This window comes from Pongo abelii, chromosome 11, assembly GCF_028885655.2.
Source record: "Pongo abelii isolate AG06213 chromosome 11, NHGRI_mPonAbe1-v2.0_pri, whole genome shotgun sequence".
Lineage (NCBI taxonomy): Eukaryota > Metazoa > Chordata > Mammalia > Primates > Hominidae > Pongo > Pongo abelii.
Genome location: NC_071996.2, coordinates 17,277,791 through 17,294,919, shown reverse-complemented (window position 1 = coordinate 17,294,919; position 17,129 = coordinate 17,277,791). Strand labels below are relative to the sequence as shown.

At 44.7% G+C, this 17,129-nt stretch overlaps 1 protein-coding gene across 13 annotated transcripts in view; it reads left to right on the top strand.

Moving 5' to 3' along the window:
- PLEKHB2 (pleckstrin homology domain containing B2) overlaps nt 1-17,129 on the top strand; it is a 57,334-nt gene that overhangs the window by 24,636 nt on the left and 15,569 nt on the right. For 9 of the 13 annotated variants that reach the window (XM_009237594.4, XM_054548707.2, XM_054548706.2 and 6 more), the window contains 5 exon segments: nt 3,154-3,198; nt 7,894-8,046; nt 8,822-8,924; nt 12,833-12,872; nt 15,030-15,119. In XM_009237594.4, the coding sequence (XP_009235869.1) occupies nt 3,162-3,198; nt 7,894-8,046; nt 8,822-8,924; nt 12,833-12,872; nt 15,030-15,119 (423 nt within the window). In that variant the 5' untranslated portion in view covers nt 3,154-3,161. 13 annotated transcript variants of the gene reach the window in all.

Genomic DNA, 17,129 nt, shown 5'->3' with positions numbered 1-17,129 from the left:
GTCTACAACGTTCCTTCCTTTTTGTTTCACCTGTTTCTTCTGCTGTACTAAGCTACATGAGAGTAGCATTTTGGCTTGGTCACTGCTGTATCCTTAGTGTCTAGGACAAGGCTGGACACAAGTTAGGTGCTCTAAGAATATTTGTTTAATGAAAATATGATGCTGGTAGTTCTCTGCCTCAAATCCTTTTGGAAGTAAAATGTTTTTAGGATATTTTAGGCTGTAAGTTGTAGGAAACCAAATTCAACCATCTTAAGTGATAAACTCATCATTCTGCTTAGTAGAAAGTCTTGGGTAAGGGTGGGTTTTGGGGTCGGTGAAGTCAGTGGCTCAGCAGTGTGAGCTCTGCTGTCTCTGGGTCAGCTGCCCCCAGCTGGTTCCTCATGGTCAGAAGGTGGCTGCCAGCACAGTGAGCAGCAGTGTGCTTCCCTGTTCACATCATCTGAGAGACAGGGAGACTGGCTTTTGTTTGCTGGGGATTGTATGTTTGAGAACCTAAATGTGGTAGAGAAAGATTGGGGAAAAAATGAAAAATATTTCCTTTCTTGGTAAGGACAGATAGCATGAATTGAAAAAAACTGCAAAGAGAGCAAGAAGCTTCAGTGTGCATGATTGTGGAGATGCTGGAGTATGGGGTGACTGAGGCTTGTGGCACTCTTTTTAAAGGTTTGGAGAAAGATGAGAAGTCAGCCATGCTTAGATATGGGGAAGGAGCTACGTTAGAGACTCATTTGTTCTTCTGAGGTGCCCATTTGGGCTTTTGCTAACCTTACAAACGTTAGTGCCTTAAAGAAATACCTAAAAAAGCTAAAGCAGGGCTAGGCACGGTGGCTCATGCCTGTAATCCCAGCACTTTGGGAGACCGAGGTGGGCAGATCACGAGGTGAGGAGATTGAGACCATCCTGGCTAACACGGTGAAACTCCATCTCTACTGAAAATACAAGAAAAAATTAGCCGGGCGTGGTGGCGGGCACCTGTAGTCCCAGCTACTGGGGAGGCTGAGGGAGGAGAATGGCTTGAACCCAGGAGGCAGAGCTTGCAGTGAGCCGAGATGGCGCCACTGCACTCCAGCCTGGGCAACAGAGCAAGACTCCGTCTCAAAAAAAAAAAAGAAAAAAAGCTAATGCAGAAAACAAAAGTGGCCCATAGTCTCAGCTTCCAGATAATAACTATTGATTTCAAAAAATAAAATGGGCTGGGTGCGGTGGCTCATGCCTGTAATCCCAGCACTTGGGAGGCCGAGGCAGGTGGATCACCTGAGGTCAGGAGTTCGAGACCAGCCTGACCAATATGATGAAACCCCGTCTTTGCTAAAAATACAAAAATCAGTCAGGCGTGGTGGCATGCTCCTGTAGTCCCAGCTACTCGGGGAGGCTGAGACAGGAAAATTGTTTGAACCTGGAGGGCGGAGGTTGCAGTGAGCTGAGATCGCGCCACTGCACTCCAGCCTGGGCATCGCAGCAAGAATCCATCTCAAAAAAAAAAAAAAAGCATGCAAATTGTTAACTATTCCAAACAGTACAGGAAGGGGTAATGGGACCAGTCACCCTCTTTGTTCTGTGACACACACAGAATCACCTCATTTTGTTTCCAGAGACACATCTTTCACAGGTTTTAGGATTCCTCCCAGGAGGCAGCCTGCAGCACATGCTGCTCCGCCTTGCCTGCCTGGTGATCTGTCCTGTGTGGAGGTACCCACTCAGCAGTCCTCCGTCGTGGGGCATGTTGGCATGCTTCTGCAGTATATGTGATGTTGCAGCGAGTGTTTATATATCTGTGTTGGTGAACCTCTGCACATATCTCAGTGAGGCAAATTCCTCGTCATGGTGAGATTGCTGGGGCAAGGTATATGAACTATTAAAGTTTCGATAGATTTTGTCAAATTTTCCTTTGGAAAGGTTGCAGCAGTTTTCTTTCTGCCATTGTGCTTTCTCCTTGCCGGGCGTCTTGGAGGTTTTCATTTGTGCCCACCTGATAGGTACACAGTAGTTAACTGTACAGTTGGAATTGTATCTGTTGAATTGAGTGGGAAATTCAGTGTCTTTTTACGAGTTTGTTGGTCCTGTGTGTTCTTTTTTCTGTGAACTGCTAAATTATTGCCTTTTCTGTATGATATGTGTGAACTTTGTAAGTGAAGGAAATAAGCTCCTTGCTGCCATATGGTTGTGAATATTTCTTCTCCTTTTTTTTTTTTTTTTGAGACGGAGTGTCTCACTCTGTCGCCCAGGCTGGAGTGCAGTGGTGCAATCTCCGCTCACCGCATCCTCCGCCTCCTGGGTTCAAGCGATTCTCCTACCTCAGCCTCCTGAGTAGTTGGGATTACAGGCATGCACCACCACACCCGGCTAATTTTTGTATTTTTAGTAGAGACGGGGTTTCACCATGTTGGTCAGGCTGGTCTCAAACTCCTGACCTCCTGATCCGCCCGCCTCGGCCTCCCAAAGTGCTGGGATTACAGGCAAGAGCTGTTGCGCCCGGCCAATTTTTGTATTTTTAGTAGAGATGAGGTTTCACCATGTTGGCCAGGCTGGTCTCGAATTCCTGACCTCAGGTGATCCACCCTCCTCGGCCTGAGCCACCGTGCCCAGCCGTGACTGTTTCTTCTAATTTATCACTTTTAAAGTCTCATTTAACTTTTTTTCCATACAGAAGATTAAAATTTTTCTGGAGTTGACTTTATGAACCTTTTTCTTGATGACTTTTTTTTTTTGCCCTGACCTGGCCACTCCATGTCACTCACTGCTGACACCAGTGCAGCACCCCTGCCTGGGCCATGTGGACCCCACTGGGAACGCCAAATGTAGGCACCTCAGGGCTCCAGCAGGCCACGAGAATCCCCCATGTCCTTGACAGAGCTAAATCCTGTGTCCCTGGGGCTGCTTTATGTTTGTTGAGTGGTGGTAGACTCAGTCAGGTGGGCTGGGGGGTGGTGAGGCTGAAGGCGAGCGTCGGAGGAAGGGAAGGGGGTACAGAGTGCGGGGCACATGAACCCCACTGAGGAGGTATTTGTTAAATGCCAGAGATTCACTGAGCTAAAATGGCCTTGGGCCCTTCCTCAGCTGATGCTGAAGGGGATAAGGATAGAGACTCGGGCCGGACAGGCCATTCTCTTTCTGGGTATGATTTTGAACCTGCCTGTTTTTGTTCTGTAGGTGAAGAGATGGCGTTTGTGAAGAGTGGCTGGTTGCTGCGACAGAGTGAGTACAGGATGTGCGGCCTGCGATCGGCATTGCCGAAGGGCAATCTCTATTTCTGTTTGCTTAAAGTTGATCATGTTTAAAAGCAAATAACAAAGTTTTATGAGTGCTTGTGGCCTTGAGTTTCCCCTTGGACATTCCTAGATCTCTGTGAACTGTCTTGCACACCACGGAGCTCCTCCCTGGTTGCTGAGTTGACAGGAACCAGGAAACAATGGCAGTCCCTGCTGCTTTCACTCTCCTCACTAGTGTGCTTTTTTTTTTTAATTTTTATTTATTTTATTTTATTTATTTATTTTTTTGAGACGGAGTTTCACTCTTGTTGTGGAGTGCAATGGCGCGATCTCGGCTCACCGCAGTCTCCGCTTCCCGGGTTCAAGTGATTCTCCTGCCTCAGCTTCCCAAGTAGCTGGGATCACAGGCACATGCCACCATGCCCTGCTAATTTTGTATTTTTAGTAGAGAAGGGGTTTCTGCATGTTGGCCAGGCTGGTCTCAAACTCCCGACCTCAGGTGATCTGCCCACCTCGGCTCCCACAGTGTTGAGATTACAAGCATGAGCCACCGTGCCCAGCTGTGTGCTTTATTATTAATGATGGATCTGGGACTGCCTGGATCTAACTGAGCCCAGCTGAAATACTGGAACAGAGGTGCTGGTCTCTCTGCCTGTCTTATCTGGGGATTGAGCCGTGACTCAGATTCTCAAATATTGGAGTCTTTGTAGTTATGTGGCAGAAGAATTGATCTGAGGTAATGAGTTCATCTAAAACCAAAACTTTTGTGTCTCCAAAAGGCCTAGAGAAGAGACTCAGTTCTTTTTCTATGGGATTGAGATCCACTTTCCTAGGCTTATCTTTGCAAACCTATCTTTCATACGCTCTGCTTATCTCTGAGGCTGTCACTCCAGGTGGGATTCATACTGTGTTTTATTTTTATTTATTTATTTATTTTTTTTTTGAGATGGAGTTTCGCTCTTGTTGCCCGGGCGCGATCTTGGCTCACTGCAACCTCCGCCTCCCAGGTTCAAGTAATTCTCCTGCCTCAGCCTCCCGAGTAGCTGGGATTACAGGCACACGCCACCACACCCAGCTAATTTTGTATTTTTAGTAGAGACGGAGTTTCTCCATGTTGAGCCTGGTCTCGAACTCCTGACCTCAGGTGATCTGCCCGCCTCGGCCTCCCAAAGTGCTGGGATTACAGGCAAAGTGCTGGGATTACAGGCGTGAGCCACCGCGCCCAGCCTCATACTGTGTTTTAAAGTGGGAAGAACCAGTCTTATTTATTAAAAAAAGAGCAAGCAGAATATTCTGCTATACTAGAAAGAGTGAAGTTAAGGGAAAAGTGACTACCATGTCATTTATGGTTCTAGTCAAAACTGAGCTGTATCACATACCATTGATTGTTCAGGGACTTGAGTTTATCTATGAGGGTTACTTTCAGAAATTTAGCTAAAGTCGAGTCTACCAGTGAGAATTGATGGCATACCTGAGATGGTTTATAAAAACTATTGTTTATGAATTGTTTGTGTTCCTGTTAAATAGATTTTATGTATATATTCTTAATTCTCACAACAGCTGTATGAGAGGTAAGTGGTATTATTTCCAGTTGAAGAAATTGAGATTCAGTGAGGTTAGGTACTTGTCTAAGTGTAAACTATGGGTGACAAACCTACATTCAAAGTCAGACTGTGTGATTTCAACACTGACATTGTATGCACCCGGAGACCGGTCTTCAGCCTGTGTGTCTGTGACTAGTTGCATGTTCCCAACCTGGAGCTGAACCGTATGTCCCCTTGTCTGTTGGTCCTGTAGTCTTAGAATAAACAGAGGTGTCGTAATGTTAGCTTCACAAAGAAAGTCTTGGCTTGTTGGAGTCTAGCCCAAGTTTCTTAGTCTTGGGTTTTGTGGTCTCAACCGCCCCATGGTCAAGGGACATGGGGACCCTTGCTCAGACCTTGAGGGTATGCCTTCCTTTGCTGGCCCTTTGGATGTCCTTTGCCACATCCTTGTTTGAGGGCAAGCTTTCCCTTTTCCACCACAACTCGAAGTAAGTGCTCTGTCAACATAGTGATCAGTGACCCTTTTGACAATTTTGTGCTCCCCATCACGCCTAGCATGGTGATGTACACAAAATAGATGTACTTTAAATAAGTCACATAGACTTTTCCAGTGTTCTGGTCCATGGGTGTTTCAGAAGTGTGTATTCAGACGACTTACTCTGCATATAACCCCATCCCCATGTGTATGGGTTAATTTTCCTTCTTTCCTGAAAGTAGAAGTATCAATGCCAGTAGAACGAGGTGATATATTACATTCACGGGGTTGTAGAGCAGCAAAGATACACATGTAATGTGGTCAAATGTAGGCAAAGCCAGCCTCAGGACTTCTTTTCCTGCCATTGCCACATACACTGTTGGGACCCAGTCCTGGCCTCTGGAGGACAGCCTGACTTGGGAGTCTGCAGCCAGGGCTTTGATGGCAGGTGAGATACTTGGGCAGAGCTCCCTGACCCGGTGGTTCCGCCTGTCTCTGTGTTTCTGTGGCTCTATTTAGTAGGGCTTTTTGTTTGTTTCAGTCAGAGTCTTGCTTTGTCACCCAGGCTGGAGTGCAATGGCATGATCTCAACTTACTGCAACCTCTGCCTCCTGGCTTCAAGCGATTTTTCTGCCTCAGCCTCCCAAGTAGCTGGGATTACAGGTGTGCGCCACCATGCCAGGCTAATTTTTGTATCTTTAGTAGAGATGGGATTTCACCATGTTGGCTGTGCTGCTCTTGAACTTCTGACCTCATGGTCCGCCACCCTCGGCCTCCCAAAGTGCTGTGATTACAGGCATGAGCCACCGTGCCCAGCTTTTTTTTTTTCTTTTTAAGACAGGGTCTTGCTCTGTTGCCTAGGCTGGAGTGCAGTGGCATGATGACTGCTCACTGCAGCCTTGATCTTCCAGGTTCAGGTGGTCCTCCTGCCTCAGACTCCCAAGTAGCTGGGACTGCTGGCCTGTGTTAGCATGTCTGGCTATTTTTCTCTTTGTAGAGACGGGATCTTGCTATGTAGCCCAGGCTGGTCTCAAACTCCTGGGCTCAGGTGCTCCTTCTACTTCAGCCTCCCAAAGTGCTGGGATTACAGATATGAGCCATTGCGCCCAGCCTATTTGGTAGTTTCTGCACAGCTCAGGTAGTCAATCAAGTGGATGCTTGGGTATCACTTAGTGGTCAGTTAGGCAAGTGCAGTGGACACCCCTCCTGGTGAGGAGAGTGCCTGATACTGGCAGGAAAGCCGAATGACACATATCTGGTTGACACCAGTTGCAGGCACGGCAACATAAAGGGAAGTACATGAAATGGGATTGTGTGTGTTGGCCAAGAACGGGGTGAGGTGTACAGGAACAGAAGGTGTAGTGGGCAGTGAATGGATGTGAGGAAGGTAAAGAGATGACCGGAGCTACAACTTTAAATCCACTGCAGGGGTTTTCCCTTCATGCAGTCAAGGAAATTACTGTTTTATAAAGTTAAATACCTGGTCCAAGATCACAAATGAAAGGCTGAATTTGCTCAAGCTGACAGAAATACCTGAGGTAGTAGGATGTGCACAGCATGGGAGGCCAGGCAGGGCCTGGTCTATATCCTGCTGTGCTCATTTATCCAGTGTATGCATCAGGAAGGGGGAGCCTTCCACACTGTGGGCTTCTGTGGGAAATGGTAGGAAAGAGTATCTGTGAAAGCTCTTAAGGACAAAGAAAAAAACCGTGTTGTTTTTTTTTTTTCTGAGACAGAGTCTTGCTCTGTCCCCCAGGTTGGAGGACAGTGGTGCGATCTCGGCTGACTGCAACCTCCACCTCCCGCGTTCAAGCGATTCTCCTGCCTCAGCCTCCCTAGTAGCTGGGATTACAGGCACGAGCCACCACGCCCAGCTGATTTTTTGTATTTTTAGTAGAGTTGGGATTTTACCATCTTGGCCAGGCTGGTCTCGAACTCCTCGCCTCAAGTGATCTATCCCCCTCGGCCTCCCAAAGTGCTGGGTTTACACACGTGAGCCACCGTGCCTGGCCAAAATGTGTTTTTTCAAAAGAGAAAGGTATTATTTTTATTTGCATATAGAGACTTCACAGTCCAGCATTTTCTGATCAATCTAGCAAATTTAGAAAGTTGAAAAGTTTGAGAGGTTTAAAGTTTAGTACTGTATGAGGAATTAAATGTTAGGTATGTTTCATTTGCTGAAAAGCAAGCTTTTTTGAAAAAAACCCTAACCAGAAAGTGTTGGAACTTCTAAGTTGGTTGGCAGCATTCTCTGTTGACAGTGTGTGCTGCATGCAGCCTGTTAAAGCACCAGTGGGCAGGCCCTGTGCTCTGCTTTCCCTTTCATTATGAGGGACTGCTTTGGGTAATTCTATACAGGTGTAATTAAGGGGCCGGGGAAGAGTTCTTTTTGTTACTGCTGTGAATTAGAGGATTATGTCCTTGCTCTTTTGGCGCAAAGCCAACCTTTCAGATTTCTAAATTTGGAAAGCTGAGCATGGTGGCATGTGCCTGTAGTCGCGGCTAAACGGGAGGCTGAAATGGGAGGATTGCTTGAGCCCAGGAGTTCAAGGCTGCAGTGAGCTATGATCATATTTGAGAATAGCCCCTGCATTCCAACTTGGGCGAAATAATAAGACTGTCTCTAAAAAAAAAAACAACTGTACTTTTTTTTTTTTTCTAGGTACTATTTTGAAGCGCTGGAAGAAGAACTGGTTTGATCTGTGGTCGGATGGTCACCTGATCTATTATGATGACCAGACTCGGCAGAATATCGAGGATAAGGTCCACATGCCAGTGGACTGCATCAACATCCGCACGGGGCAGGAATGTCGGGGTAAGCTGGCTTGTCTTGGCCAACTTCTGTCTTCTGCTCTTCCTCTGTCTTGGTGGGAGCTGGGTCCTCTTCCTTCCCTGTTCTGCTTTCATTAACAGATTGAAGAAGGGCTCCATCTCAGAGGGGCGACCACAGTGGGGCCCCAGGCACTTAGATTGTGAACCACATGGTCAGGACAAATCAGTTTTCTCAGTCCACGTCTCTTCTCGTGGAGAGGGAACCAGAGCGCTGGGAACCTCAAGAAGCACAGGCCACCCTAGACTGTGTTGATTTTGTACTCAGAAACTGGCTTCTGTTTGATGGTGACGCCAATCAATTGCTTAAAATCTGGGATGTCGGCCAGGCATGGTGGCTCATGCCTGTAATCCCAGTACTTTGGGAGGCTGAGGTGGGTGGATCACGAGGTCAGGAGTTCAAGACCACCCTGACCAAGATGGTGAAACCCCAACTCTACTAAAAATACAAAAAAATTAGCCAGGTGTGGTGGCAGGCACCTGTAATCTAGCTACTCAGGAGACCGAGGTAGAGAATTGCTTGAACCCAGGAGTCAGAGGTTGCAGTGAGCCGAATATATTTTGTGGACGTCATCTTGGAAGCTGGTCTTGTCAGTCAGCCTAGCTGTGTTCTTTCTGCATTCCTGGAAAGGCAGAGGGTTCTTTCATAGATGTAGCACTTGATTTATTGTCTAGCCCTTTGCTTCTCTGAGCTGGTAGTTCTTAGAAAATGTAAGAAGAAATCCTGAAAAAAGTTCCTTTATTCTGCTTATTTTTCATAGATATTCAGCCCCCGGATGGAAAGTCAAAAGACTGCATGCTCCAGATTGTTTGTCGAGATGGGAAAACAATTAGTCTTTGTGCAGAAAGCACAGATGATTGCTTGTAAGTTTTGCTTTCTTATGTGTTTAATTTAAAAAGTATTTTCTATTTTAACTTCTGATTACCAAAAAATGAAAAGAATGGGAGTGGAGTTTTCTTTCAGGCGTCAGAATAAGGGACTCAGTGGATGTGTGAGAGAAATGCAAGAGTCGCTTTTCCAATTCTAGTTTCTGCCTCTCTGAGACTGCCTGGGCCGATCCCATTGTGGTGAAAATGGCAGAAAGGAATAGCAGTCTCATCATGCTCTCTTTCATTATTAGATTCACAGTGGGTAACGGGCATAGTTGAAATAAAATGACCAGAAAAGCAAGAAAGTAAAGAGTAAGGAAACTGTCAGTTCCTAGGGCTGCTGTCACAAATTGCTGAATACTGAGTGACGGAAATGGCAGAAATTCATTGTCTCATAGTTCTGGAGGCTGGAAGTCTGGAGTCAGTGCGTCAGCATATCCTTGTTCTCTCTGAGATGCTGAGTAGGATCCTTTCTTGCCTCTTCCTAGCTTCTGGTGGTTGCTGGTAGTCCTTGGTGTTCCTTGGTTGGCAGCCACATCACTCCGGTGTCTGCCTCTGTTGTCACATGGCCTTCTTCTGTTGTGTCTGTGTTCAGAATTCTCTTTTCTTATAAAGGACACCAATCATAATGGATTAAGCACCCACCTTAATTCACTATGACCTTATCTTAATTTGATTCCATATGCAAATATCCTATATCCACATAAGGTCCCATTTGAGGGTACTGGGGATTAGGATTTATTCATATCTTTTTCATGAGGACACAATTCAACCCATAATAGAGACTTTTGAGAAAGATGGTGAAATGGATTAGATCATCTTCCCTGAGGGGAAAACATTTCAATGGTGCAACCAAATAAAGAAGTTTGATCTCAAGCACAAACTACAGTTAAAGAAAGAAATAAGATGATTCTACTGAGATGTTCTTCAATCCTACCTGAATCCCAGAAGCAGTAACAAGATGAGTTAATTAAATCTTGCAAATTTTCAGTATTACCCTGTAATCTGGAGTGATGCTGATTAAGTGTAAGTGACTTTTTGGAAAAGCTAAGGAAAAAATCCTTGAGAATGTGATGTCCTTGGGGCCTCAGCAGAGGCTGGACGGTTCTCCCAGGACTCATCATTGCAGGGCAGTGAAAGGCACTGAAGCTCACAGGAGTTGGGTAATTTTCTGGCTGGTGAAGTGAACCCTAGCATGGGACATTCAAAGGAATATGCTCAGAAGAGAGTGTAGGACCCATATTTTTCAGAAAAGACTTACTTGGTCTCAGAAGAAATTTCCTTCTAGCCCTGTGCCCTCAGATTACAGGATGTTGATTGTGAGGGTAACACCTAGCCATCAAACTGTTGCTGGGCTGGACTGAGGTGGAACAGGGTGGAATTACCAGTTGATACCAGATTAGGTAGGAAGGGTGTCAAGGAGAAATAACTCATACTTTATGAGAGCAAACAGCAGTTTTAGATATCACTTCCCATGTTAAACGTGAGCAGGATGTAAAGAAGTGGCTTGGCAACTATGCAGATATACCATGAAGGAAAAATAAGAAAAGGAAAATGCAAGCCTCAGGAAAAGCTCCTAGGGTGGAGGAAAATAAAACCCAAGGAACAGAAACAGAGTCTTCAGGAATGCTTTCCTGGCCACCATATTTAAAATTATATCTCCCTGTCTCCATACACACTCACCATCTATCAACTATTTATCTTGTTCATCATCTGCTTTCATTAGAATATATGCTGTGTGAGGGCAGAGATTTATGTTTCTTTTCTGCTCTTTTGTGTCTGTAACCTAGAAGTTCTGTCGCTGTCAAGAGGGTGCCATTCACATTATAATCTGATGAAAGTGGTCTTCCTTGCATACAACCCCAAATGAAAAGTGAATCATTGGCATGGAGGAAAAGACTGGAGATACTCTCAGTGAGGGGAAAAAGATGAAAAGATCAGAGATATGTTAGACTGAAAAAAGTTCAGAAAGATTATTGATGTCCATAAAGTATACAACCCAAAAGAGATAATTAGAAATTCAAGGCAAGAAAAATGTTCTGAAATAATCAAACTGAATTTGCAGGCCAAAGTCCATACTAGACTCTTCCACCTGACATGACAACAAAATCTATATAAGATATATGAATAATCCAGTATGATACCCTTTAGCAAAGTGAATGGCAATGGTATGCCACATACAAAATCAGTTGGGGAATTTTACAACTTAACTGCATTCCTTAGAAAGCTAGAACACTTGGGCTGGGTGTGGTGGCTCAAGCTTGTAATCCCAGCACTTTGGGAGGTCAAGGCGGATGGATCACCTGAGGTCAGGAGTTCGAGACCAGCCTGGCCAACATGGTGAAACCTTGTCTCTACTAAAAATATAAAAATTAGCCGGGCGTGGTGGCAGGCACCTGTAATCCCAGCTACTTGGGAGGCTGAGGCAGGAGAATGGTGTGAACCTGGGAGGTGGAGGTTGCAGTGAGCCAAGATCACGCCACTGTACTGCAGCCTGGACGACAGAGTGAGACTCCATCTCAAAAAAAAAAAAAAAAAAGAAACCAGAACACTTGAAAATAAATGAATGAATCTTTCAACTCAGGGAGATAGTAAAATGAGAATAAAACATAAAAGGAATTGATGAAGATAAGAGGGATAGGTTCAGTAAGAAAAGTAAGGGGTAAAGGAATGAGGGAGTGCACAAGAGGACACTTTTTTGTTTTTTGAGATGGAGTTGTGCTCTTGTTGCCCAGGCTAGAGTGCAATGGTATAATCTCCGCTCATTGCAACCTCTGCCTCCCGGGTTCAAGCACTTCTGCTTCAGCCTCTGGAGTAGCTGGAATTACAGGCATGTGCCACCATGCCCAGCTAATTTTGTGTTTTTAGTAGAAGCTTGGTTTTACCATGTTGGCCAGGCTGGTCTCGAACTCCTGACCTCAGGTGATCACCTACCTCGACCTCCCAAAGTGCTGGGATTACAGGCGTGAGAGACTGCTTTTTGCCTATGAATTAAGAAAGCTCTTGTGATACTTAAGATTCAGATATCTAGTTTTTTTGACAATATAGTGGAAAGTTGGTAGGTATAGAGATTGTTAGAATCATTTTGCAGGGCATTTTGGCAATACCTGCTGAAATAAATTATGTTTTTATCCTTTGATGTGGCATTTTCAGTCTTTGGAATTTGCCTTATGGAGATGTTTACATAAGAGTGCAAGGGTAATAGGGATGTTAATAGCATTCTTTTCGTCTTTTTTTTTTTCTTGAGATAGAGCCCCTCTCTATCATCCAGGCTAGAGTGCAGTGGTGTGATCTTGGCTCACTACAGCCTCGACCTCCCAGGCGCAAGCTATTCTCCCACCGCAGCCTCCCAAGTAGCTGGGACTACAGGCATGCGCCACCTTACCCGGCTAATGTTTGTATTTTTTGTAGAGCTAGGATTTCACTATGTTGCCCAGGCTGGTCTTGAACTCCTTGGCTCAAGTGATCCCCCTGCCTTGGCCTCCCATAGTGCTGGGATTACAGGCATGAGGCACTACATCCAGTCCCCAGCATTCTTTTTAATGTTGAAAAATTGCTAATCTAAATTTTTTACTCATATTGTGGAATATTATATAGCTGGTAAAAAGGAAATAGATCTGTGTGTATGCCATGAACTGACAAAGCAAGTGGCAGTACATTTCACATTTATTAAAAAGTAAAGTAAAAAGTATAGTATAGATTATGTTTTAAATATTTTGTATCTATTATGGATGTAATTTTTAAAAATATATATTCCTATTGCATGTCTCAAGTGGTTTGGGGCAAAGCCTGAAGACCTGTTTTTTAAACAGATCTTTTCAGGATTCTGATGCCAACCCAGGTTTCAGAATCATTGCAATGTTGGATTGCCTTAAATAAAGTACCCTTTTTCTTTTCTCCAGGGCCTGGAAATTTACACTCCAAGATTCTAGGACAAACACAGTAAGTTGCTAAATTATTGGCAATCACCAATAATTTCTCTTTTTTTTTTTGACAAGGTGTCACTCTTTCACTCAGGCTTGAGCGCAGTGGCGCTGTCTCAGCTCACTGCAGCCTCTACCTCCTGGGCTCAAGTGGTCCTCCCACCTCAGCCTTCCCTTCCCAGTAGCTGGGACTATAGGCCCATGCTACCATGCCCAGCGTATTTAAAAAAATTTTTTCGTAGAGACGAAGTCTCACTATATTACCCATGCTGGTATTGAACTTCTGGGCTCAGGTGATCCTCCCACTTTCGCCTTTCAAAGTGCTGGGATTACAGGCATGAGCAACCACACCCGGCCACCAGTAATGTTTTCACATGGTCTTATGTAACAATTGGAGAATGGGGAAAACGGGTTTCTTGGCCATCTGGCCACGAATGGGCAGGTAGTGCTGTGCAGGGCGCCTTTTGCCAACAGTGAGCAAGCTGGGTTTGCCAAACGTTTTGGCAGGAGGCACCCTGCTCACACAGGCATGCTTGTTCCAGTGTTGCTTTCTAGAAATGCTTGTATTTCTCAAAGTTCTGCAACACTTTGAATTCTGCTGTGGTTTGCAGTAAAGGCTTAGAAAGAACCGCAGGGTCCTTTTCATGCATGGGAGCTCAGCCTTGTGAAACAAACATTTTTGTGACTTGTACTTGTCTCTCGTCCTGTTTCTGGCCTTAGGAGGTCACTGAGACAGTGAACCTCATTTGTAGAGCCTCGTAATGCCGTCTTTATCTATCAGTGATCAAGGGAGTGTTACTCTGGTCAGAGTTTTTATTCTTTAGATGGGATTTTTCCCTCCTTTATTTCTGTAAGAAAAGAAGGTGGATCAAGCTTACAGAAGAATGTGTGCATGTGGGAGAAGAAAGTAAAAGCCTTAATATCCTAATAGCGTCAGTGTTCTCTTCCTTTGTTAGCACACAACAACTTCATTCTAAGCTTACTCTACAGCCGCAGTTACCTTTTCTTCATGAAAATCCTTTTTTTGGGGTAAAATTAGTATTAACAATCCATACAGTTAATTTGGATCATTGGGCAAGCTCCCCAAATGATTCTTTGTGTGGATTTTTTTTTTTTTTTTTGAGATAGTCTGGCTCTGTCGCCCAGGCCGGAGTGCAGTGGAGTGATCTCGGCTCACTGCAACCTCTGCCTCCTGGGTTCAAGCAGTTCTCCTGCCTCAGTCTCCTGAATAGCTGGGATTACAGGCACGTGCCACCACACCCAGCTAATTTTTGTATTTTTAGTAGAGATGGGGTTTCACCATGTTGGTCAGGCTGGTCTCAACTCCTGACCTAGTGATCTGCCCGCCTTGGCCTCCCAAAATGCTGTGATTACAGGCATGAGCCATTGCGCCTGGCCACTTTTTTTTTTTTTTTTTTTTTTAAAGAGCTAACATGTTTTTCTTTAAATTATACTGGGGAGTAATTTAATGAAGAATTTTGTTTTTTAAGGTGAAAAACAGACTACGTATAGGACATATCTCTTGATACATTTTAGATTGTAGGGTTTTTGTTTGTGAATAAAGGACTGTTGAGGTGCTGTAACATCTTTATTTTTTTGGAGACAGAGTCTCGCCTTGTTACCTGGGCTGGAGTGCAGTGACTTGATCTTGGCTCACTGCAGTCTTGAGCTCCTGGGCTCGAGCGATTCTTGAGACTTAGCCTTCTGAGTAGCTGGGGCCATAAGCACCATGCCCAGTTAATTTCTTGTTTTTTGTAGAGATGGGCTCTCCCTCTGTTGCCTAGGCTGGCCTTGGAACTCCTGGGCTCTAGCGATCCTCTCACTCAGCCTCCCCAAAGTGTTGGGATTACAGATGTGAGCCATTGCGCCTAGCCTGATGTAACATCTTCTAAAAGGCATTGGGTAACAGTGGGGCCTCTGAGTGCCTTCCTGGCTGTGAGAGCTGTAATCCTGTTAGGGGCTGAGTAAGGACCACTTTGCTCCTGCATTTAGAAAACACCAGAATAGGGCTGGGGGCCCCCAATGGACTGGGGGAGTTTTTCCTGTTTTGCAGAGAGCTATATATCTTTTTGTTTTTTAAAATTTTTAATTTGCTAAATAAAAGGGACAATGTACAGCATCAAGCACACAGCTGCTGGGAAGCTGTCCCGCCCTCACCCTCTCCTGTCTCCCGCAGGCGTATGTGGGCTCTGCAGTCATGACTGATGAGACATCCATGGTTTCCTCGCCTCCACCATACACGGCCTATGCTGCACCAGCCCCTGAGGTAGGGAGAACCCTGAGCCTCCAGGTGAGGGAAGCTTGGGGTCTCTGCTGCTGTCCTGCTTTGTTTTGTTTTTTAAATGAAATTAGAAATGTACTCTAAACCTTTTCTTCTTAAAACAGATGATTTCTTATCAACTTTTGTTTTCATGAAATAAAGCAACTGTTTTATATAGTTCAGCACATTGTAATATGCTGTATTAATGTGTAACACATTTTTAAGATAGATCTAAAAATGCATCATGTTAATGTTAGTTGCTTTGGGTAATGAGATTTTGATGATCTGTAGTTTATATGGAATGAATTATTTGAATTCTCCTTACAGTCAGAAAAAAATGATATATTTTAGGGAAAATAACCTTAAAAAATCATGTCAAATACCTTGGGATGTCCTCTTGTTGGGGTGCTGACTGAGCTAGTGGTACGTATGTAAGTCTTGTGTGGAACACGCGGCTTTTTAAAAAAATTGAATTTTGAAATAATTATAGATTCACAAGAAGTTGCAAAGATAGCATTGAGAGTCTCATGTGCTTTTTACGTGTTTTCCCCAGTTGTTAATATTAGATCAAATTAAACCCAGGAATTTGGAATTGGTATGGTATTTAAGACTAATCCTGTGTCATTTTCTCATACGTGTAGATTGTGTAGCTGCCACCTCAATCAAGATAAAGAATTCTTCACAAAATCTTCCTGCTGTGACACCCTTTTATAGTCATGCTATCCTTCTGCTTCCCTAAACCCTGTCAGTCACTGAACTGTTCTCCAGCTCCATAGTTTTATCATTTCAACAATGTTGTATAAATGAAATCATATAGCATGTGGTCTTGTGAGTTTAACATTTTTCACTCAGCATTTGCCCTTGAGATCTGTCCAAGTTGCTCTTTGTCAGTAATCCTTTTTATTGCTGAGTGGTTTTTTTTGTTTGTTTGTTTGTTTGTTTGTTTGTTTTTTGAGATGGAGTCTTGCTCTGTCGCCCGGGCTGGAGTGCAGTGGCGTAATCTCGGCTCACTGCAAGCTCTGCCTCCTGAGTTCACACTGTTCTCCTGCCTCAGCCTCCTGAGTAGCTGGGACTACAGGCGCCCACCACCACGCCTGCACCTGGCTAATTTTTTGTATTTTTAGTAGAGACGGGGTTTCACCGTGGTCTCGATCTCCTGACCTCATGATCCGCCCACCTTGGCCTCCCAAAGTGCTGGGATTACAGGTGTGAGCCACCGCAACCGGCCTTATTGCTGAGTCTTATTCCACGGGATGGATGTACCACATTTTATATTGAGGGACATTTTGGTTGCTTCCAGCTTTTGGCTGTTACCAGCAAACCTAATATGAACACTTGTGTGCAGGTTGTGGTGCAGGCATGAAGTTAGCTTTCTCTGAGATAAGTGCCCAAATGTGCAATTGCTGGGTCATATGTGTGGTAAATCTATGTTTAGTTCTTAACAGAACTGAAAAACTACTTTCCAGTGACTTTTTACTTTCCCATCAGCAATATGTGAATAATTCAGTTTCTCTGCATCCTTACCAGCAGTTGCTGTTGTCACTTTTTTATTTTAGCTCTTCTGATGTCTGTAGTGATATCTCATTGTGGTGTGATTTTTGCATTTCCCTAATAGTGATATTGACCATCTGTTCATGTGTTTATTTGCCATCTTTATATTTTCTTCAGTGAAATGTCTCTTCATGTCTTTTGCCCAGTTTTCTTTTCTTTTCTTTTTTTTTTTTTTTGAGACGGAATCTCTGTCGCCCAGGCTGGAGTGCAGTGGCGCGATCTCGGCTCACTACAAGCTCCGCCTCCTGGGTTCACGCCATTCTCCAGCCTCAACCTCCCAAGTAGCTGGGACTACAGGCGCCCGCCACCACGCCCAGCTAATTTTTTGTATTTTTAGTAGAGACGGGGTTTCACCGTGTTAGCCAGGATGGTCGTGATCTCCTGACCTCATGATCTGCTCGCCTCGGCCTCCCAAAGTGCTGGGATTACAGGTGTCAGCCACTGCGCCCGGCCCTTTTGAGATGA